General features: G+C 55.6%; 1 protein-coding gene across 3 annotated transcripts; it reads left to right on the top strand.

Annotated features, from left to right (window-relative positions):
• The first annotated feature begins 3,509 nt into the window (after positions 1-3,509).
• On the top strand, positions 3,510-21,791 carry TMBIM1 (transmembrane BAX inhibitor motif containing 1). 3 transcript variants are annotated; one of them, XM_055345650.1, is made up of 12 exons: positions 3,510-3,617; positions 13,767-14,007; positions 15,773-15,873; positions 16,661-16,725; positions 16,862-16,915; positions 17,422-17,472; positions 17,937-17,976; positions 18,184-18,221; positions 18,408-18,495; positions 18,808-18,903; positions 19,877-19,930; positions 20,363-21,791. In XM_055345650.1, exons 2-12 carry the CDS (start codon positions 13,806-13,808, stop codon positions 20,507-20,509), a joined length of 936 nt encoding a protein of 311 aa, XP_055201625.1. In that variant the 5' UTR covers positions 3,510-3,617; positions 13,767-13,805; the 3' UTR covers positions 20,510-21,791. The 3 variants fall into 3 exon arrangements, with proteins under 3 accessions (XP_055201625.1, XP_055201624.1, XP_055201626.1); XM_055345649.1 differs by lacking the exon at positions 3,510-3,617 and adding an exon at positions 5,028-5,170; XM_055345651.1 differs by lacking the exon at positions 3,510-3,617 and adding an exon at positions 5,038-5,180.
• Positions 21,792-22,352: the final 561 nt, after the last annotated feature.

The raw sequence follows: 22,352 nt of genomic DNA, 5'->3' as shown, positions 1-22,352 counted from the left end.
TACTCATGTGGCTTAAATCATATTTCTCCTGGACTGGAGTTCCTTCCGATGTCCCTCCTTGCAGCCCCTTCTGTGTGTCATGCATCCTTGATGGAGATGAAGATGCTAGAATCCTCAATCAGGCTGGGTGGGGATGGGGATGGGGATTAGGGATAAAGTGTTGGCCAAGTTAAGCCTGAGATGCCCATGACCTCACCTGGAAGATCATGGGCCACCAGGCAGCAGCATCACCTGGAGCTCATTAGGAATGCAGATGCCCAGGTCCCACCCCAAGAAGCAGAATCTGCATTTAGACAAGATTCCCACATCATGTGTTTGCACACTGAGGTTTGAGAGAGCCCCATGGAGATGCAGGTGGTGGTTCTCTGACCGCTTTTGCTTGCTCAGTGATGTAGGAAGCAAGGCCAAGGCTGAGAGTGATGCTGGGGGTAGTTGGAGCTTTGAAGAGATTGATGGAAGTGTGAAGTAATTATCTAGGGCGGGAAGGTCAAGATCAATGCCCAGAAAAATCTAAGTCTTGATGAACTCAGTGAGATCCGTCAGCGCCTTGCAGGTCTTCCTTTTTCCTTTCAGCTGTGTGTGGGCAGTGGGCAGGGTGCTGAGCTCCACCAGGCAGGGGGCAAGGAGTCCAGGGATTCCCATGGTGTGGGGAGGGGGGGTGGACAAGGAAAAGGAGATAAGATGCAGAAACCGTCAATCCTGGTGTGCTCAGAGTTGTCGCTGTTGGGGTTTGTTGAGCTGGGGAGACAGGCAGTGGTCAGAGCTTGGGAGCTTGACACTGAGATTATGGGGGGGGTGCAGTTATTGGCAACGGGAGGTCCTAGGGAAGCTACAATCTCGGGCTGGGAATAAGACAAGAGGAAATGGCTTGTTGGCTTTTTGGATGCGGAGTCGTTTAGACAAATGTAGGTGAAATATGAGGAAGGCTGCTTTTATGCGGAGGCTGGGAATTCCTCAACAGGTGAGGGTGACCGAGGAGGCCAAGGTCCACAGTGGCAGTGGGCAGGGCGAGACGGCAAATTCACCTGTATTCAGGTCCTGTTTGGTCTTCCAGATGCAGTCACACTGCTGGCTAAACTGCAGTGTGTGCTCATCACTGAGTCACTGGGCTTCTCTCTCACCACCGACTGTAACAATTGACAGTTTTGCTAGGCCCCAAGCACCTGAAAACTGCTATTTTAAAAACTTACACCCTCTATTGTTACCTCCCTTTTTTACAGATAAGGATACCAAGGCGCTGAGAAGTGAAGTAATATGCCCCATGTCACACAGCCACTAACGCGTTTTGAACAGAGTCCAGATCTGTCTAGCACCAAAGCTGGCTGAGAATTGGGTTCACCAGGGGGGTGTTTCTTTCAGCCTCCCCTGGAGATTCGGATTCACATTTCTGATTCTAGAAAGAGGTATCCCCAAAGGAACTGACATGTTTTCAAAAGGCCCTTTGGGTGATTCTGATGGTCAGGGAAGACTGGAAAGCATTGCCCTGTGTCCTGGCTGTGGCACAGCGGATGCCAGGCCGGTTCCACGGCCCAGTCTCTGTCACCAGGTGACACACACTCAGGGAAGGAGGACCTCTCACCTAACCTGTTTCCAGTTCTACTTAGCTGGTAAGATCATTAACAACAGCACCACGTGCATGCCTTTCTCAGTGCTTTTCATGTAGATGACTTCATCTGAGGCTTCAAAAGTGTAGGAGATAGGAAAGAACGATATGATTAGACTCATTTATGAATAAAGAGATGGGCCCCAGGCCTGACAACCCTTCAGTGGCAAAGCTGGGACAAAACTCTTGTTCCTGGGACATTCAAACCCACTATTCTTTCTAGTCCTGCTATCTTTATGAAAAAAAAAAAGTTATGACTCATGTTGATAGACAATAAGACTAATCTTTAGGGGAAAGAGTGCCAATGCCTCCCCACCCCAATTTAGCCCATTAGAGTTTTAATTTAATTCAACAGATGATGGGGCAGGGCTGTCTGAGGCCGGGGATGAATGAGACTTTGTCCTTGCCCTCCAGTGACAAGAAGGAGGCATATTTACTCCCATATTTACCTGTGAAAAACAAAAGGGAGCTTTTTGGAGAAAGCTAGCGATACATGAAAAGACCTTTCTCAGGTGGAGTAATGGGTAAACTCTAAGTAATCAGGCACAGGGCAGGAGGAATTTGTAGGATAGATTAGTGGAGCCTTGGGACTGGCTGCAGAGAAAGTCAAGCTTTCCCCACCCACTCCTTTCTGGTTTCACCTGAGCCCCAGGGAAACCGCTCCAGGGGCCCAGTCCCTCCAACCTCCCTTTGCCTCCAATTACTAGGCTTTGGCTACTTCATCTCTAAAACAAACAGCAGCCTGATTCCTTTCATTCCCTCTACCTGGACTCCTGCTGCTGCTTCAGGTTTGACTGAACTTCATTTGACTTTCCTCTCAGGGCAGGGTTGCCAGAAAAATGCAAGATGGCCAGTTAAATTTGAATTTCAGATAAGCAACGAACACTTTGTAGTGGAGGTATTCCCAAATATTATATGGGACAATGACGCATACTTACCAAAAAATTATTTGTTGTTTGTCTGAAGTTCAAATATAACTGGTCATGCTGCATATTTATTTGCTGAAGCTGGCAGCCCCACTCCAGGGGTACCACCAAGCCTCCCGTGACCTTCCCCAAAACTTCCCTCTAGCTGGCTGTTAACAGACACATGCCTCTCATTGCCCTGGAGATAAAATCTTAATTCTGACCCCTTGTCTCCTTGTTCAGCCCCATTTTTTTTTTTTTAAGTAGGCTATACCCAGTGTAGAGCCCAGCATGGGGCCTGAACTCATGAACCTGAGATCAAGACCCAAGCTGAGATCAGGGTCAGATACTTAACTGACTGAGCCACCCGGGTGCCCCCCCAGACCAATTTCTTAGCACTCCCACTCTACTTGCTCAATCCTAGATTACTGGGATCTAGGGGCCCTAAACCTTTTGCTTAAGATGCTGTTCCCAAGCGAATACTTCTTCATCCAGCACTTGCCAAGCTGTCAAAATTAACATTATGTGGTCTTTTACCTTCTCTCTTGGACTGTGAGTTTCTTGAGGATGGGGGGGGGGCGTTGATGTGTCCTTCAGTTTTGTTATCTCCAGAACCAGAAATTCCTGTCTGCTTGACAGACAGTAGGGGCTTAGTTAATAATCTGCTAAGAGTCTTATAAATAAGGCCCTTATTCCTTTTATCCAGGGATAAAAAGGGGTCAAGAGAAGGAGACATCATTTACTGAATGCCCATGGTGTGCTCCGGGCTAGGTGCTTCGTTTCGGATTCTTTAGGATTAGGATCGTGATTCCATGATCAGAAAATGGGCTCAGGAGAAAGCACGCAGCAAAGCTTGTGTGGAGCTTGTCAGTGCGTGTCTCCACATTCCACTTTCCCACGAGGCGGATGTGATTGCTGGCCGGAAAGCAAATCTCCTTGGAGACTGTTCTGGCAGTTCCAGAAAGTGGAGGGTGCTTTCTGGAGAAGGAAGCTAAGTGCAGAGGACATGAAGGGGGTGTCCAGAGATCTGGCCAGATTCTGCGGGGCTTTACATCCCACCAAGGGCTCTATTCTGCTGTCAGGGAACTTGCTCTTGTGAGCTCTGGCGGGTAAGCTCACACTTTGGGAGGGGACTTCCTAAAATGAGGTCTGTGGCTCTCAATTCATATTGAGAGTTGGGGTGGCTGGGGGGTGGTTAGCCTGCCAAAATGTCCACCAGTCCCCCTAAGTAACTCCTACTTAAATCATATCTATACAAATAAACATACAAACTGTGTGTGTGTGGGGGGGGACGCGATTTTAAAAACATCTGTATTTTAATTGGTTTGAAATATACAATCTAAGAGGTAATTTTGCTTACTGTGCTTGCTAGTAGGCACACGGCTTTCACTTACGAGCTTCCAGGTAAGTCTATGGGCCCTTCCTTCCTAAGTGTTGCTCTATGACAATGCCTGGCTGGCCACCAGAGGGAATCGGGTCAAGAGAAGGGCTTAGTGATGGGTCTGGAATCCGGAGGGGTTCTGCTTGTCTTGGTGGTCTACCGGCACTCATTGCTAGCTGTGCTTCCTCAAGGGTCCTGGCCCCATCGCTGCCATTCAAGAGGTGAGCACCCTACAGGCTGGGAAGGCCATCCAGCGGTGGTGTTGATTTGTAGCTATTAGCACTAGACAAGCACCTGATAGAGAGCTGTTCATCGGCTGGCAGCTTTGGCGTAATGGAAAAAAACATGGACTTTGCAATTACCCCAACTCAGGAAATGTTTCACAAATTCGCAAAACCCATTTCCTGGTCTGTAAAATTTACTAGGAGGAAATCCTTGCATTAGGTGGCGGGGTGGGAGTGGCGTGGGGGGCCGCGATGACAGGCCCATCAATGCCAGTAACCGACATCCCAAGTCAGGATTTCTGACTCTAAAACGTCTGCTTTCCTGGTTGAAGTAACTTCAAGCAGGAAATGTCTTAATTCCCAGAGACAGAGGGATTCTAAGTCCCATCTTCAGCGTGTGAAGTGCGTTGGGTTTCAGAGGAGAGAACTGTCACGGAGGTTCACCACGGATTTATGGCCAATAAGGAGAAATGGGAGACAATTTACATGTCTTCCAGTGGGAAATTGCTTAGATAAGTCGGCACGGCTAACGCGGTAGAACGCTCCGCGGCATTAAAACTACGCTTTTGAAGAATGACCCAGTGACAAGAAAAACGCTCGTGGTGCCGCGCTGGGTGGAACACGAGCAACGCACGCGGGGCCGGACGGCCGGCCCCAGCGGGCGAGGAAGGACGCGGGCGGGCGGGCGAGGCGCGGCGCCAGCGCTGCCGCAGGGCGTCGGGAGGCGTGGGGGGAGGCTCCCCTCCCGCGTTTCGGTGTTTCCTAAGTTTCCATCGACCGTCACGTGTTGCTTCTACCCCAGAGGGCACGGGACGGGGGGCGCGCAGCCGGGACCCCGGGCGGGACCCCCTCCCCCCGCCAGCGCCCCCTGGCGGCGCCCCGAGGCCCCTCCCCACGAGGGCCGGCGCGGCGGGGCGGGGCGCGGGGCCCGGGTCAGCCCAGCGCAGCCCAGCGCAGCCCAGGCCCGGCCGCGCGCTCCGTGCGGGACTCGCTGCGCCGGGGGCAGGCCGGGAGCCGGGAGCCGCGCCGGGAGGGAGCGCACGGTCGGAGCGGCCAGGCAAGCCGGGGTGCGGGGCCGGCGGGGTGGGGGGGGGCCGCGGGCGGCGGGGACGGACGCCGGGCTGGGGCGGCGCCCCGAACTTTCGCGGAGGGCTCGGCCCGGGGCCCGGCGGGCGGCGCCGCAGGAGACGCCGCGGCCCTCGCCCGGGAAGTTTTCCTTGTCCGGTGGCGCCCGCTTCGCGCCGGGGGCAGCGGCGGGGGCAGCGGCGGGCCCGGCCCCGCGAGCGCAGGGTCTGGGGGCGGCGCACCCCCTCCTGGCGCGGGGCGAGGGCCGCGGGGCCTGGGCCGGCGGGGGGGCGGGGGAGGGGCGCCTGGGGGTCTGGGGGCAGGTAAAAGGGCACGGGGCGGAGGCGGACGGCCGCCCACCGTGCTGGGCATGGGGAATGGTCACCCCGTCGCGTCGCGGACTTCGCTTCAGCCCACCTGCTTCCAGCCGCCCGCCCCCCGCCGGCCAGAGAGGCGACCAGGAAGTCCCGCAGCCTCAGGGTCATCATGAAAACCCAACAGGAACTCGGGAAAGGGAAAACAAGTGGAGCGGGTCGGAGCCAGGAGCCAGTGGAGGGCAAGGCTGCTGGGAGGCTCGAGGCTGACCCCTGGGCCCTGCATCAGCTCTTGTCCTCTGGGGGTGTGCGTCCCCTCGCCCCACTGTGCCTCGGGGTGGTATCCAGGGGGTGGCCTCCTACCTGAGGCACTTAGGGCGGGGATAAATGGAGGTAGGCCTGGGAACTAAAGGGTCAGAGCCAGATGTCATGGCAGGTCCCTCGGGTGTCCAGTTCCTTGGGGCTCTGAAATATTCATCTCACCGGTGAGAGCTTTGGTTTCAAAGCTGGCGCCTTTGGCCTGGCCAGTGGTGGCAGGGGGAGCCAGGTGCTGCCTGGGGGCTGCTTTGGCTGGGGCAGAGCCATACTTCCTCTTCACCTGCCTGCTGTCCCTGTCTCTCTAGGCTTGGGACCTAACCAGAGACCTGGTTTGTAACTTAGAAGGAAGAGATGGCACCACACAGTGTCAAGGGCCCTGACTTCCTCTGTCTTCTGGTGCTATAACCTCAGGGCCTCACTTGTAAAAATGGGCCTGTCAGAGACCTAATGATGGGTTACACCATAAGTGTGGGGAGCGCTTCCTATCACGAGTTGGGGTAATAGCCACCTCAGCTCGGCCTCCTTCAGCTGGAAGCTGTCCACCTCAGAGCACTTCCACCCCTGGAACTTCTCACCCTGGCTCCTTCGGAAAGAGCAGAAGCCCCGGAGAAGGAACACACACTCGCGCCTTTGGAGGGCCGACGGGGGAGGGCCGCAGAGTGAAGGCGCAGACAGCTCTCTGGGAGGAAGGCCTCTGCTAACAATCCGGTTACAGTTACCGCTGATGTGGGCTTTCTTGAGCATTCTGTTGGGAATGCTGTGGAGGGGATGGCCTTGACCCGGAATCCTTCAACCCTAAGGTCGGGGATTCTAGACTAAAACCTGGGTCTTGTTTTGAAGAAGCTGTTCAGAACTCCACAGGCCGCAGCGCCAGGTACTGAGAGTACTCAGTGCACTGGTCAGGGAGGAAGATAAAAATGAGTCCTTGCATTTAATGATCCGTATATTTTCTCATTACATAAAGGTGAGGTTCGGGGATGCCAGTCTCCTAGTTGTGCTATGAAGATGTGCCCCAGCGATTGGCAGTAAATCCCACTGTGGAGATTATAATAGCGGCTGTCTTGGGGGTGGGGGTGGGGGCATGGGCAGTGGATGGAGAGGACAGGAAGGTCCCTCGTGGGACCGTGGCACTGAGCTGACTCAGAGTGAGGGGGCCTGCCCGTCCTTCATGTGACTGCTCTGAGGGCTGGCTCTAAGCACAGGGACTTTAAGAGTTAGGACGTGAATCATTCTCAGGGCTGGATCTGATCTGTAAAACAAAGGTGGACTGGTCACCATCCCACAGGATAGTAATTAGATGTGCCCTGATAAAAGTGTTTCAGGTGTAAGGAAGTTTGGAGGGAAAGTGGGTTACAGCAGAGTTGAACAGTTGTGCTCACTGCAGGACGGCTCAGAGGCGGAGTATGCCTTTGTGCCCTGGGAATTTCCAAAAGGGGTATGGATTGTTTTTCAGACTTATCTGTTTCAGAGCTCATCCATTAACATCTCCTGGGGGTGTGTTCCTTAGAGCAGTCCCGGAAATGCCTGGCTGGGTGATTTTAGCTCTTGGCTCCATGGTTCTGGGTAGTGGGTCCCTCCCTCTCTTCTCCATGGGGGCTGAGGTGGAGGAAAAGTTGGCCAAGGGAGGTCATTTGCCTGGTTGGCGGAGCCCACCTGGAGCCCATGTCTCTTGACCTCCCTCCTGCCTGGTCCTCTTTATTGTCTACAGGGTTCCACTGTTTCTCTCAGGCTCTGGGGTAAGCTTGGCCATAGGTTCCAGAGGGCAGTATGAGGGCAGTTTGGGAGGAGAGGGTGTTAGGGTCACTCCCGTCCCCTGAACATGCCACGTGCCTCTGCCTCCGTAGATGTTCTACATCGGTAGTGACCCCAAGTGTAGATTCTTTAGGAAGCAGGTCGTTCTGCCCCGAAACCTGCTGTGCTCTGTAAGGTTGCTCCTTCAGAATCAGAGGCTGTTGGAGTTGGAATGAACTTGACCTTTTGGTTCAGTGTATCTGTGTTATGGAGGGGAAAAGTGAGTCCGGGGATGTGGAGTGGCCCACCCTGACTCTCGGTGGAGTTAGGACCAGGACAAGAACGGACCAGGACAAGAACCCCGCTCCCTACCTTCTAGCCCAGGGCTCTGGCGTGGACTGACTGTCTACAAGGAAATGGTCTTTATGGCCTCAGCCCACCCCAGGTGCTGGCCTGTTCATGCAGGGGGGCTGGTGGGGGTGCCTCAGAGGCTTACACTCAGCAGGTGTAAAAGGACGGGGCGTGAACTCGAAAATCAGACATCAAATCTGGGTTCAAACACATCTCTGCTGTTTGCCCGCTGTGGGTCCTTAGATCTGTTTTTCTCTGAATTTCAGTTTTCTCCTCTGGAGAGTGGGGAGAAGGATACGCACCTCATCAGAGGGCTGCTGTCAGGCTCAGACCTGCCTTAGTAGCCAGTAACAGGTACCCAGTACTCACTGCTGAAGGTTCTCTCCCTTCCCTGCCCGTCCTGCCCACCGCAGGGAAAGGTCAGTCTCCCTTCTCCACTGTGGGTGGCTCATTACGTCTGCCTCTCCTCCCTCCTGACCTGGAAGTCTGATAGAAATGCAGGAGATGAAAGGCAGAGGAGGAGGGGGGCTAGGGACTGTGTTTCTGAAGCCTCCTTCCTTATCTGCATTTCCAGGCCATTGGGACCAGCAACGTGGCTGGGGTCACTGAGCTTGCCTGCACTGGTGACACACTCCATTCCCGCCCACTGAAGGGTGATGGAGCTGTGGGGCCTGGGTCCTCCCCTGTTCTCCAGGGTGTCTCCCCAATCCTTCTCCACCTCGGATGGGAGAGAGGCCACCCTGGCTTGAGACCGGAGGCCAGGAGGGAAGTCGTGGGTTGGCAGTCTTCTTATCTATTTCTGAGCAGGAGGGCACAGAGGACGGGGGTGGGGGTGGGGTGGGGTGGGGTGGGGAGGTGGGGGGGGCAGGGTGACCTATCCTGGCTCCGCCTCAGCTGTGCGTGTGCTTGCGTCTGTTACTGGGTTCTCGGACAGTGGGCAGGGCTGGGAATGGAAGTTCTAAACCCCATGACTGAGAGGGCCTTTCATGGGCTGGGCGGGAACTTTACTGGCGTTGGGGTTTCTTGTCTGTCAGACAACCAGATGATTCCTAAAGGCCACGCCAGCTCTTACGTTTCAGGTTTTAGATTTAGATCCCCTCCGAGTCATCCTGTTATTCCCAGAAGCCCGGCAGACAGAAGGATAAGTTGATTCTGGGCCTCTTCTTCCGTGTGCCCGTGTGCAGCAGGCCTGGTGACTTGCCCAGACACTCCTGGGTGTATCTTTTTACTCCTCTGCCCTGGTGGCTCAGAGCTGGGGTGGGGACGGGAGGGGAGTTCTTGGGGGTGGGGGAGAGCTAGGGGAGTAGGGGGGTAGGTAAAGGAAAAGGGAGGGAAGGAGACTGTCCTGAGAGTCCAGGGGCTGTGCTCCTGGGCCTGCTGGGTGGGGTTTCCTGAGACGCATGCTCTGAGCTATTCTTTCCATTCTGGCTCTGGGCATCCGTTCCTGGCAGAGAGGAGGGCAGGCTGCCTGGACCAGTCAGCTGTTCCTTTCCGCCCCTCCCTCCAACACACACACACACACACACACACACACACACACACACACACCCTCGCCCTCTTGCTGCACTACCCTTCTCTGTGGATTCCAGAGCCTTAACCCTTCAGGTGCCCCCAGGGGAGCGTGACCTCAGCTGGCAGGGGTATGGTGGCCGCACTGAGATGGCTCCAGCGGAGGGAGACGCTTCCCCAGGGCTGAATCTGAAAACCTGCGTCTGAGCCCACCCACTCTGCTGCCCGAATGCTGGGTCTGGAGGAGAAAGGAGAGCTTCTGGCACCCTCCTGATGGGGAGGATTGGGGCCATGAGGATGGGGGTGGCGCAAACTTAGATTTGTAACATGGCAAGGAGGAGGGAGAGTTAGGATGTCTTGATGACAGGAGTGGTGAGGAGGAATGTTCTAATGATTCAGGCTGCTCGCAAGTGGAACAGCCTTGCTTCCTGTTGTAGAGAGCGTTCAGGAGAAAGTGAAGGCCTACTGTGTTTTAGGAAGATTCTGGTTCCTTTTAGTCCCTGGAGACTGAGCTCCTCCACCAGCTCCTAGCAGAACCCAGACAACCTGATTCCTGGTTTCTAGGCTTTGGGCACCAGTCATCCCCCTGCCCCCCCTGGATTGTCTCTCTCCTCTTTCCCCTCCTTCCCTTTGGACTCCCCGTTCTCCAGCTCCTACCCTTAGTCATAGCTACGAAAGTAAATACTGACCACTACTTCCCCCTTTCCCTACTATGTAGGCAGAGGCCAGCCCTTCATCCTTAGCTGAGGCCTCGATGGCATGGAAGTGGCCGGGGCCCTCGTGTAGGTTGGGCAGCAGGCAGGGGGAAGGCCTGGCGCTGGCAGCCCTGGGCTGGAGGCTCCTGCCCCACGAGGCTCCTGCCCTGCCGGGCCCTGCTCAGAGGGGTGTGTGGCTGAACTTAGCTACTCCCCCGACTCACCTGAACACTATCTCCCTCTTCCGTGCCCAGGACTCTACCTCAGAGAGCCCTAGGCCCAGCTCCACGACCGCAGATAGGTCAGTGTACTTCCCTGTCTGGTTGGTAAAGTGAAGGGGTTGGCTCACCTTCGATGAGTGGGTTTGCTTTCAGCTCTGGCAGTTAAGAATCTCTATCTCTGACCACCCTTTTCACCTGTTGCCAGTTGTCTGGAAATGGGGTTGGGTTGGGAGGGACAGAGAGGGCGCTGAATGGCCCAGTGTCCACTTGCTATGTAAGTCTTCTGTTGTTAGAGAGTCTTAGATGGGTAGCCGTGACAAGTGGCGAGAGGCTTAGATAGATGGGGGCCAAATGTGGGATGAGAGCATGGGCTCTGGAGTCTTGGAGGTCGGGGGTTGACTTCATCACACCCTAGCTAAGTAACCTTGAGACAGTGGGTTTTCTTTTCTTCGTTTATAAATAGGGATAACACTTACCCACTGTGTTGGACTACTGTAAGGATACTGTAAGGATTAATAAAAATAATCACTAAAAATAGCCACCATTTACTGTTTTTATTGGGGGTCAGGTACCCTTCTAAGGGCCTCGTGCATATTTTTACAGTTCTGTGGAGGGTACTATTATAGTGTTAAACCCATTTTCCAGGTGGAGAAATGGAGGCAGCGTGAGGTGAAGTGGTCCACTGCCAGTCTCTGGGGAGCGAGGGCTGGTGGCTAAGCCCTTGGAGAACTGGACTGTGACCTGCTGTGTCCTCAGCAAGCAGGTTTACTGGTGAATTCCTCTGAAACCAGAATAGTCAGAGGGAGTCCTTGTGAGTCAACAGCCTTCTGAGCTGGAGGGGGCCCCTGGAGTCCTGGTAGCCCATCCAAGGCTGACCCTCCTCTCAGTGATTCACCACTGGGGCCCCAGCCCTTGTGGTCTGGGAAGGGACCTGTTTGCCTGGCTTGGCTTAGAGGAAGGAGGGAGAGCCAGCTGCTGGCTGGGCAAAGGGCAAGCCCCACGTAGCTGGGTGGCTCAGATAATTCAGTCTGCTCGAGCTGGAAATGAGCTCACAGATCATTTGGCCCATAACACCTCATTTTACAGAGGTACACCCTGAGCAGGAGACAGGGCCAGGGCCTGGTGACATCACCGTGTGGTGGCCCAGCTGGGGCTTCCAACCACAGGGCCTTCCCTGCCCGTCTCCTGGGTCATGTGTAGCCAGTTCACCTGTGTGCTGCCAGCCAGGTGGGTGAGTGTCACAGGGCCCTGGGCTGAGATGGCCATAAAAAGACTGGCAGCCTTGCTCCCTAAGTGACCTGTTTGTACCTCTTCCAACAAACAGGAGGCCATTCATTCTCTTGGTGGAGTTAGACCTGGTGTGTGTGGGGAGAGGCGGGGGGGGGGGTGCTCCTGGAGAGGGGCGGGAGATGGGGTGGAGGGAGAAGGAGCCAGTTGCCTCAGGGGAGTAGAGCCAGCTTGCATTTCTTCCTTTTAAAACATCTACAGAAATTTCCATATTACAACTATTTATGCTTATTTCTTTACCCTTACGTGAGACCAGAACATTCCTAGAGCAGTTAGTATATCTGTTTCTGAAACTCCCAACACTCAGTGTTTGGTCTTCGCCTGCTCTCTTTTGGTCCTCAGCCCCTTGGCGGGCTCTGCTCCACCGTGCAGGCCACACTGCAAGCCTGCTGTGGGCGCCTCAGGTCACTGTGTCCCACCTTCACTGCTAGAAAGGTCTTTCTGATTTCTGACCTGACACATCCTTGCCGTGCTGGTCTGTCTACTTTCCTCAAAGTAATCCAGTTAGAGGCCTGGCCTGGTACTCCATGCCTCCCCGCTGCTGCTCCCACCTTCCTCTCGGAACTCTCCCACTTCTCTTAAGAGAGGAGATAAGATAGCCCCCTGTCTGCTCCCTAGACTCCATGGAGTACCCTAAAAAGAGAAGCCGGTTCTCCCGGCAGATGTTCAGAGGGTGTCTGACTGCCTGGATCTGGGGGTGCTTCCTCCCTTTGGGGCCCGAAGGTCTGCCCCTTGGGAGATGCTACAGGACGAGGTCATGGCCCTCTCAAGGCCCCTCTTTACCAAGGACATAGGGCCTTTCTGGGGCCTCCTTAGCTTTTCCAAGCCCCCATCTTTGCCACCTCAGGGGAACACCAGGCCTGGAGGACAGTTGTGGGGCCTGAGAGGCATCAAGAACACAGTATAAGGGTGCCTGGGTGGCTCAGTGGGTTAAGTGTCTGCCTTTGGCTCGGGCCATGGTCCCAGGGTCCTGGGATCGAGCCCTGCATCAGGCTCCCTGCTGTGCTCCCTGGCTCGCTCTCTCTGTCAATTAAGTAAAACAAAATAAAAATTAAAGAGCACAACATAACACACAGTGTGCCTAGGACCCTAAAGGCCTCAATTCTGGTTGTGCTTTCACCTGCTAGTTCTGTAACCTTGGGGGGTCATGAGGCACTGCACTGTTCTGTGCCTCGATTCCCTTATCTGAATGGAGCATTTGGAGCCACACCACCTGAGGGTCCCTTTGAGCTGTTTTGGGGTTTCCTCCTCCTTGTTCCTCAGCCCTTCCCTTCCTGATGCACAAAAGGTACAGGCTGGACCTGGTGGCACGACTCCTTGGCGCTCTCTCCTCCCCACGAGCCATGGCCCCTGCTGGGGAACATGGGGATACCAGAGGCCCCAGGGGTCAAAACATGTGTCTGTCCCTCCAAAAGAGCTTCAGGGCCCTGCACACACCATCCACTCCCCAGCGAGGCTGCTCCACACCCATCGGATGCGCCTTAGTTATTATTCGAAGGAACCAGAAAGTCCTGTCCCTGGCCTGCCCTTTTGTACAGCTTCCCAGCCCCGGGTGGCCAGCCGAGGGCACCTCCTGGCCCAGGCCTCTCAGGCGTCCCCTGACTCAGCCGCTGGCCAGGGGCCCGCTGCCACTCGGCCTGGGGCTAGCTTGTTGTCCTCCACCCCCTCCCGCTCCAAGCTGAGCCTTGGCTCCTCCCCAGCTCTGCCTTTCAGGCCTGCGGCTCCTGCCAGCTGCCCTGGGGGCTGGGTGACCCCTTCCATGGGTCCCAGCTGGCCTTGTGACTCACCCCACGGCTTGGCTGGGGCCACCCGGCTTCTTCTTGGGTCACTGGAAGCTTTTCTTAAATGGGCCCGGGGAGGTTCCCAGGCCCCGTCCCCCATCTCTCACCCCCATTCCCCTGTGCCCAGTGATGGCTCTGGGCTCCCGCACAACCCTGGCCTTCTGCTTTTCCCGGGCGCGAAGCTGCATGGGAAGGGGGGCAGGGGCTGAGCTGGTGGGGCAGGCAGCACTGTGGGGATGGGGAGGGCCTGTGGGCACGGGATGACATGCTGGCCTCATGATGAAGGGAGGAGATACGAGGGTCCCCTCTCCACAGAGAAGCGTGGACGGGGCCTGCTGAGCCAAGTCTGGGCACCCCTGATTACTCTTATCTTCGTTTCAGGTGCCAGCAGCGGGGTCTCCCCTCAGGCCTTGAGCAGCCATGTCCCACCCCAGCGCGCCCCCTCCATATGAGGACCGCAATCCCCTGTACCCTGGCTCTCCGCCCCAGGGGGGCTATGGGCAGCCCTCCGTCCTGCCCGGTGGCTACCCTGCCTACCCTGCCTACCCACAGCCTGGCTACGGCCACCCTGCTGGCTACCCACAGCCTGTGCCCCCCATCCACCCGATGCCCATGCATTATGGTGAGTCCCTGAAGGGCGGCAGCGGCGGGGGGGGGGGGCGGGGGAGGGGGACATGGTGGCACTTGTACCACATGAGCCACTTCTTTTCCTTCCATCTCAGCTTCCTGTTTCATCCCTTTTTTTCACCTCCTTTAGAGCTCTCCTTCTGTTTCCCTGTCTTTGTTACCCCCCCACCTGCCTTCTCTGTACCTAGGACCCCTCCCTGGCTGACCGCTACCTCCTTACCTGCCCCCCTCAGCACCTAGGATCCCCCCACTGGGCCACCTGCTACCTCCCCACCTGCCCCTCAGAACCTAGCACCTCCCACTAGGCCACCTACTACCTCCCCACCTACCCCCTCAGCACCTAGGACCCCCCCACTGGGCCACCTGCTACCTCCCCACCTGCCCCCCCATTGGGCCACCTGCTACCTCCCCACCTGCCTCCTCAGCACCTAGCCCCTCCTCCCAGGCTGTCTGCTATCCTCCTTATTCAGGAAGGAGACTGAGTCCATATTACACACCAGAACTTAACACAGTTCATGGCAAAGTGGCAGGGTGAAGTGACCAGTTACTTGAGAGAGACTACCTTAGGAGGCCACTTCCATGTCCTAACTAGACAGTTGCCACCTCTGTTCCCAGACTCCTCTCTTTGGAACTGCCTTTGGAACCTGGAGCCTATTTTTTTTTTTTTTTTAATATTCTCAGTGCTGGCCTGCCCTGGTGGCTCAGCGATTTAGTGCCGCCTTCAGTCCAGGGCCTGATCCTGGAGACCCAGGATCCAGTCCCACATCGGGCTCCCTGCATGGAGCCTGCTTCTCCCTCTGCCTGTGTCTCTGCCTCTCTCTCTCTCTCTCTGTGTGTCTCTCATGAATAAATAAAACAAAAATCTTAAAAATAAATAAATAAAAACAAATATTCTCAGTGCTGACAGGCCCTCCTTTGTTAAGGTAATGGCTGAGGTTTGCAAACATCCAGAAGTCATTTGGATGTTTGATAAAAGTCATGGCAGGTAAATGCTCTGTCGGGTCAGAAATTCCAGGTTAGAGGCAGGGACTTTTCTCGAATGGCTCATATGTGGATTCTGAAAGCAGTTCCCAAGGAGGCACTGATGGAATGTTCTGAGCCCTGCAGCCTCTGAAATGCTGGAGCGTGGCTGGCTTTCAGCTGCCCATACGTGTTCATACGTGTTCCGGTGGGAATGTTGGCACGCCAGTCACGTTCACAGTCACGCTTTGTCCTTGGCACGCAGAGCCCTGCCATCCCTGAGCGCTCGTGTTTGCTGGTTGGAGATCACGGCCCTCAATCTGTTCTCCACCTTCCACACATAAGTACTCTGTTTCTACCTTCCTTTTCTTCCTTCCATCCATCATGCCCCTGTCCTGACCCTGCCAGCTCCTCTGGCTGCTACTCCAAGCCTTGCCCCTGCCTGGCTTCCTCACTAGGTCGTGACTCCTAGCTGGCAGGGACCACGTGTGTTCACGCCCCAGAGCACCCAGGTGTGGGCTAGACACCCTCACCCAAGGAGCTCTCAGTGGATGCGCACTGATGGACTGGTGCACACCTAAGCCCCCTCGTGACAGGGACACATGGCTCCATATGGTGCCCAGGCCAGCACTGGGTCACTCAGAGGGCATCTAGAGGACCTGGCTGGATGAGCAGTTCCTGATTTATGGCACCTGTCTTTTGGCTGGAGATACCGGAGGCTCTGAGATAATGTCATGCAGGCTTTGGGATTGAGGCCACACGTCCCAGGCCCCCATTGGTCATATGTGATTTGTCCCCAGGCCCAGGCCAGGGCTATGATGGGGAAGAGAGAGCAGTGAGTGAAAGCTTCGGGCCTGGAGAATGGGATGACAGGAAAGTCCGGCATACCTTCATCCGAAAGGTGAGATATGGGCCCGGAGGCCACCGTAACCAGGCCCCTTGGCTGTGGGAATGGGGTGGGTGGCCAGGCACCGTGAGCCCCCGGGGTGCTCATTCCTATGGAGATCTGTTGCCACCTTCTGAATTCTCTCCAGCTCTGCCCTGCCCTCAGAGGGGCCCCCAGCTCCTCTGACCCACGTTCCCTCTCACTCCTCTCCACCGTGACCTTGTGGCAGGGGACACATTCAATCTGGGAAAATCTAGATGGGCTCTGCCAAAGTGTTCTGGCCTCTGCAAACTTCTTTCTCCTTTGAGACTTGAAGCAACCCGAAGGCAGAACGATCCTGCTTTTGTATAGCCTTCCTCCCTGCCATGTCCCGTCTCTCAGCGCCCTGCTCTGAGTACGCAGACACCCGCCAAATGTCCCACGCAAGTGCTGGACGAGCTGGAGGCCGTGGCTGCTAGTGCAGTGAGGCAGGGGGAGTAGGGAGGGAACCCAGGCGAGACGTGGGACAAGCAGGGGCAATGTCAGGGGGCAGCTGGAGGGGAATGGTCAGCCCTGAGGGTGTGCACAGTGTCTGAGCCAGACTCCTCGCTTGCGGGTAACCTTCGGGACGGGCTGCAGCAGGGGAGAGCTCTCGGGTGGAAATGAAGTAAGAGTACAGCCTTCGGAATTAAGGAAGAGAGCCCCCTCCCCACCATTAAAGGGTGGTGTTTTGGGCTCCTGGGTTGTGGGGGGGTGCTGCCTGCTTCCTGGGGAGATGGGCAGGATGGTGACCAGGCTGCCCCTCCCCTGACTCGCGTTCCAGGTTTACTCCATCATCTCCATCCAGCTGCTCATCACGGTGGCCATCATCGCTATCTTCACCTTCGTGTGAGTCTGAGGACTCTGCCCCAGTCTTCCCAGTGGGGAGCGTGGGTGGGGGTGGGTCCTGTGTTGGATGGACTGGGCAGGGAGGGGGCCAAGCCCGTGTGTGACTCCTCCCCTTCTACCCTCCCCTGTTCCACAGGAAGCCAGTCGGTGATTTTGTGAGGAGAAACCTGTTTGTCTACTATGTGTCCTAGTGAGTCTCTGCTCCTGTCCCTGTGTGTGTGTGTGTGTGTGTGTGTGTGTTCGGGGAGGGGGGCAAGGAGATGAGGGGGACCATTGACCAGCTTCTCTCCAGGCAGGGATCAAAGTACTTTTTGAGAGGGGCCCACCAAGCTGCCAGCTGTGCTGGGAAGTATGGGTGTGTGGAGTGACCGAGGGAGGGGTACCAGCACCACAGAACTCCCGAGAACAGGGGTGGGGTGTGGGTGGCAACACGCATACTGCCAAATGGTCCCCAGGTTCTCTTAGTCCGTCTTCCATAGTCTCCTTCAGTCTCCTTCCTGGCCAAACCCCAAACCTCTCAGAGGTTCTCAGTGTCCTTGGCTGGGTAATCTTGTCCTGGGTAGCTTCCCCTCAGACTTCCAGACGGTTCTGTGGGTCTGCCACCTGCCGGCCCGGTGAGTGCTGCCAGATGGGGCCCGGAGGGGGCCAAGGGATGTGCTGGGCCCATAGACTACTTCCTCATCCATTTCTTCCCAGTGCTGTATTCCTGGCCACCTATCTGACCCTTGCCTGCTGCCAGGGACCCAGGTGAGTCCCAGACAGACAATGAGAAGGGATGATGGGGGGCGAGGGGGGAGGGCCAAGTGTCTGGGGAAGAAGGGGATCCCCCTCTAGCAGCTGAATGGTGGTGGGCACAGCTGGAATTCAGGTGTGTTCAAGGTCTCCTGCCTGTGTGGGATCTATTCAGCTATGTGGCTGTTACTTTTACGGTACATCTGCAAGGTATGTAAGAGTTTAACTGTTTAGCAAATAGGAAGAATCCAAGGCTCAGGCAGGCAGTGTAAGAGCTGCAGATGGATCCAGGTCTGTCCCAGTGGCCCATGTTGTGCCTGCAGAGAACACCTGAGCAGGGACCAAAGGCCACGCCAGCCTCCCCTCCCCCAGTCAGGGCCTAATTCTCTAAGCCCCTGAGCCAAGAACTTCCTTCTGCTAAAGGAGTCTCTGATACCAAGCTGGCCCCAGTCACTTAATCACGGTCTCTTTCCCTCCAGACGCCGATTCCCATGGAACATCATCCTGCTGACCCTCTTTGTAAGTATAGAAGGGGCGAGGGAGGGTTGACCCCAGGGAAGGGCTGGGGACACAATTGTGGAAGTGGCCCATGGCTTCCTCCCCACCCTAACCTGACCCGGCCAAGTCCTGGGGCTCCTCTGGCCACTGCCCTGGCAGTCCCCCACAGCCACGCCTCCAAGGCTGCCTTTCTTATGTGTTCCGCTCTTGTCTCTGTCTTTCCCTCAGACTCTTGCCATGGGCTTCATGACCGGCACCATTTCCAGGTACGTTCAGGGGCAAACTACCACACTCTTGTGAAGTGTCTAGTATGGGGGCCTGGGGGTGTCCCTGGGCTGGCAGTCATCTGCAGGGGGTGGGGGATGCTGGGCAGGATCCTTCTAGAAGCAACTGTTTGGAAGTCATTCCTACATGACTTATGTCTCTGGCCTCTCTGGACTCCTTCCCCTCAGTGTGTATGAAACCAAAGCCGTCATCATCGCCATGATCATCACTGCTGTGGTGTCCATTTCAGTCACCATCTTCTGCTTCCAGACCAAGGTGAGGGTATGGGGTGGGGGGGCCTTCCCTGGCCACACCATATCCCTTTCTTATATAAACCTGGCCCTCCAGGCTTGGCACTTCAGCAGGCTTGCGAGGGCCCAGACCCCTCTACATCAGAGATTTCCCTTAGAGACCCTAGTCCCCTTCTCCTCCTGTCTGCACCTACAAAACTCTTTCTGGTGTCTGTCCTCAGAGTGGCATGGTGAGTCCCATGCCTGCTAGGAGGCAGCACTGGGACTCCCTGGTCAGGGAGCCAGGGCAGTGGTTGCGACAGTTACCTGACAGCTGCCTCGTCTCCCTTCCTGGCAGGTGGACTTCACTTCATGCACAGGCCTCTTCTGTGTCCTGGGCATTGTGCTGATGGTGACAGGGATTGTCACTGCCATTGTGCTGTCCTTCAAATATGTGAGTGTCTGGGGAGAGCTGGGGTCAGCTGATATATAAATGCTTCCATATAAAGTGTTATAGGAGGCCCTGCCCTGGCCTCTGGGCAGGCTCTGACTTCTGGAAGCTCTCAACTGACTAGCAAAGGTGCCAACACGAGCGCCATTCTTGGGGCTCAGGTAATCTCTGTTTGGAGACAGAAGGCCTTGAGAGCCGTAGAACCTGAAGCCCTGCTCAGCATCACAACTCCCATGCGAAGTAGTGGATGAGATCTGCCCCACAGCTGAGGTTAGGTTCTAGAAGGGAGCTGGGCGAGGCACCTAGGACTGAGAAGATGGGCTTGGATGGAGGGGACCCATGAAGAGGGGAGCACAGTGCTGGGAGGGCCACCTGTCTACTGGACCAGGGCTGGCCCTGTCCTTCTGTGAGCAGGCTGCCCTGGGGGGGTCCATGATTCTGACAGTCCTTAGGGTGGTTAGGGGGCTTCCTTCCCAGGCTGGGCTGAAGGAAACATGACTGAGTGCTGTGACCGGGGGCAGTGACAGGGCTCTTTAACCAGTACCTGCATGGCTTTGTCCCTGGCAAGAGCTACAACTCAACCACCTGCTTTTTTTCCAGAAGGACAGTGGACATTTCTATACCCTGACTTTGGAGATTGGTTTCATATGACCACTGGAGGATGGCCTCTGTTTCCTTTGTCCAGATTTGTTGCTATTCTTTTTTTTTTTTAAACCAATCTCTATACCCCATGTGGATTTTGAACTCAACCCCGAGATCAAGAGTCGCATGCTCCACCAACTGTGCCCCAGGCATCCCAAATGTGGGATGCTGCTAACTGCTTCCAGGATCTAAGAGGCAGTAGTCCTTTCGTGTAGCTAGCTTCCTGGGTCTCCCTACTCAGACGCCAGAATTCCAGGAGCAGCTGGTCCTGAGGGACTGCCTCGGTCCATGCTTTGCTAGGATTTCTAACCCCACGCCTGTCCCATCTCTCCAGATTTACTGGCTTCACATGGTGTATGCTGCTCTGGGGGCCATCTGCTTCACGTTGGTGAGTAAGGCCCTGTTCGCTCTAGGGAGCAGAGCTGAAGGGCTGGAGGAGGAGCAACTAGATGGATGAAGCCTAAATTTAGGCTGCTTGGGAGGCAGGGAGCGGGGCCACAGCTACCCTTCCCCGTCCCCAGTCCCCACTGTCAAGAGGTGACAGATTTTCTGGGCATTCTTGCCACCTCTTGTTCACCCGCCGGCTATAGAACACACCCAGCAGGCCGTGTTACAGATGAGGGTGTCTCTCTCCCTTTCTAGACTCTGAACCGCTAGAGGGTAGAGACCGTGTGTCCTGCTGTTCGTTCATGGGTCCCTAAGCACACTGCATGGCCCAGAGCCTCCCAGGACAGATCTGCTCAGGCAAAGGAGAACCAGAAGGAGGCTCTGGCCTCCGAGCCACCCTGGGTCCTCACTCGTGCCTTCCCTGTTCCTACAGTTCCTGGCTTATGACACGCAGCTGGTCCTGGGTAACCGGAAGCACACCATCAGCCCAGAGGACTACATCACTGGCGCTCTGCAGATCTACACTGACATCATCTACATTTTCACCTTTGTGCTGCAGCTGGTTGGGGATCGCAATTAAGGAACACCGTGTTCCGCCCCACTGCAGGCTCTCCCTTTCCTAGAGGGCTGGGCCCTGTGACCAGAGTCTGGATCCCAGATCCCTTTCCTTCTCCTCCAGTAACATGCCCAGTTTCTTTTCTGCCTTGGGATGGGTGGCCTCTCTGGCGGCGGATGTGCAGGTCCTGGGCGGGCTGGAGGAACTGGGGACTAACTCTTGCCTTCGGCAGACTCAGTGAGAACGAGGCAGAAGATGGGCTGGCTGCCTACCTGCTACCTGGCACCAAACTCTTCTTAGCAGCTGGGGTTGCAGGGAGGGACAAGGAGAGCCTATTCCAAAGCCAAAAAGGAGTATGAGAGGTAGAAGTGACTTTGAGGTGATGAGGTGTCCCCTCCCACCTATGCCTTAGGCTTCTGGGCTCTACATAATAGCCAGAGCTATTTCTGCCCTCAACCCCCAACAAAGCCAGAGAGCTCTGTCCCTAGCCTCCTGTGCTCCTAGGCCACTGTCCTGTACTCCTTTGACAACCCTTGGCGCCTTCCAGCTTACAAAGATAGATGAGATCTGTGCCCATGGGTCTCCCCTGCTTCAATCCCTCTTCTTTTGATGGCATGTATGTGCTGTTTGTTTGGAGTTGGGGAGGAAGAGGAGAGTCAGCAAAGTCAAGCACAGGGGGCAATAAAAAGCAGCATTTACCCTGGGCTTCTCATGGCTTCTGGTGGTAGAGAGGACAGGCCGCGTTGGCAGCTGTCTGGTCCCCATTCTCCAAAGCTGCCTGGGGCCTCCCTGGGTGCTTCTGAGATCTCTGATCAGAGACCTCTTGCTTCTTGTTGCCCAGGTTGCTCAGCAGAAGGTGAGGAGCGAAGGTCAGGAGGTGGGGTGGTTTGTAGGATCCTAAGTGTGGCCAGGGAGTAACCAGGGTGAAGAGAGGCCAGGGTGGGGGCAGGGAAAATGCCCTGGGGGTCCTCCACCTGGTCTGAGGGAAATGAACACCTCCTGTGACGTCCATGGAAACTTCTATGTTCTTTCTTTACATTAACCTGGGGAGGACCTTGAGCGAAAGATTTCCCCTCAAAGTTTGTGCTGGGGGATTTTAGACTTGAGCCTTAAACCTGCCTCTTTCTTTGTGACACCAAGTGCCTCAAGTGAAGGGGAAGGGGGAACAAGAGTCACTGTTGTGGGGGTGGAAACCAAATCAGCCCGAGGGTGTAATTAAGACTTCTCTTAACTACTTGGTTCTAAATATATCACACAAAAGGACATATCTAGAAGTGTAATAAAGTTTTATGTTTAGAAGTTAAAACGCTGTTTGGCTCTGGTTTCTTTATGGTGTGAGCTTTGGGAGTGCTGGTCTGGCTCTGCCCAGAGCATCCGCTTCCCACCTCTGCATTCTGGCTTGGCATCTTCCGCCTTTTCTAAGATAACCAAATATGTTTTGCCCCAGTGCTTCCTGTAATGCATGCAATACTCTGGTACAGGTTCAACCTTGCAATACTGGGTCTGGCAGGGACTGGTCAGAGCAGTGGCATCTCATGGACCCTTTACAAAAGCCCAGGAGAGCTATGAACTCTCCTCCCCACAGAGCTGTATGTGTACACACAATTTTGCCCGTAGGGGGGCGGAGGAGATGGACTACAGGTTCAAGTTTTAGAACCCATGTCTTAGAAAATCACTAGTTCAATCCCTGTGACAACAAAGGAAACTGAGGCCCCGAGGGGCTAAGTCACTTGGACCGGACCAAGAGGAGTCCTGCTTTCTCCCCCTCACACTCTGACTGTCCTTTTTCAGGTTCTCTTTATTTTTTGTTAGAGGCTCAGTGGGACCCCACCCTCCTGGCCAGCAGCTCTGAAGGCTTGGTCCCCAG

Source organism: Nyctereutes procyonoides, unplaced genomic scaffold (genome assembly GCF_905146905.1).
Source record: "Nyctereutes procyonoides isolate TBG_1078 unplaced genomic scaffold, NYPRO_anot_genome, whole genome shotgun sequence".
Lineage (NCBI taxonomy): Eukaryota > Metazoa > Chordata > Mammalia > Carnivora > Canidae > Nyctereutes > Nyctereutes procyonoides.
This window is presented reverse-complemented; position numbering and strand designations above follow the sequence as displayed.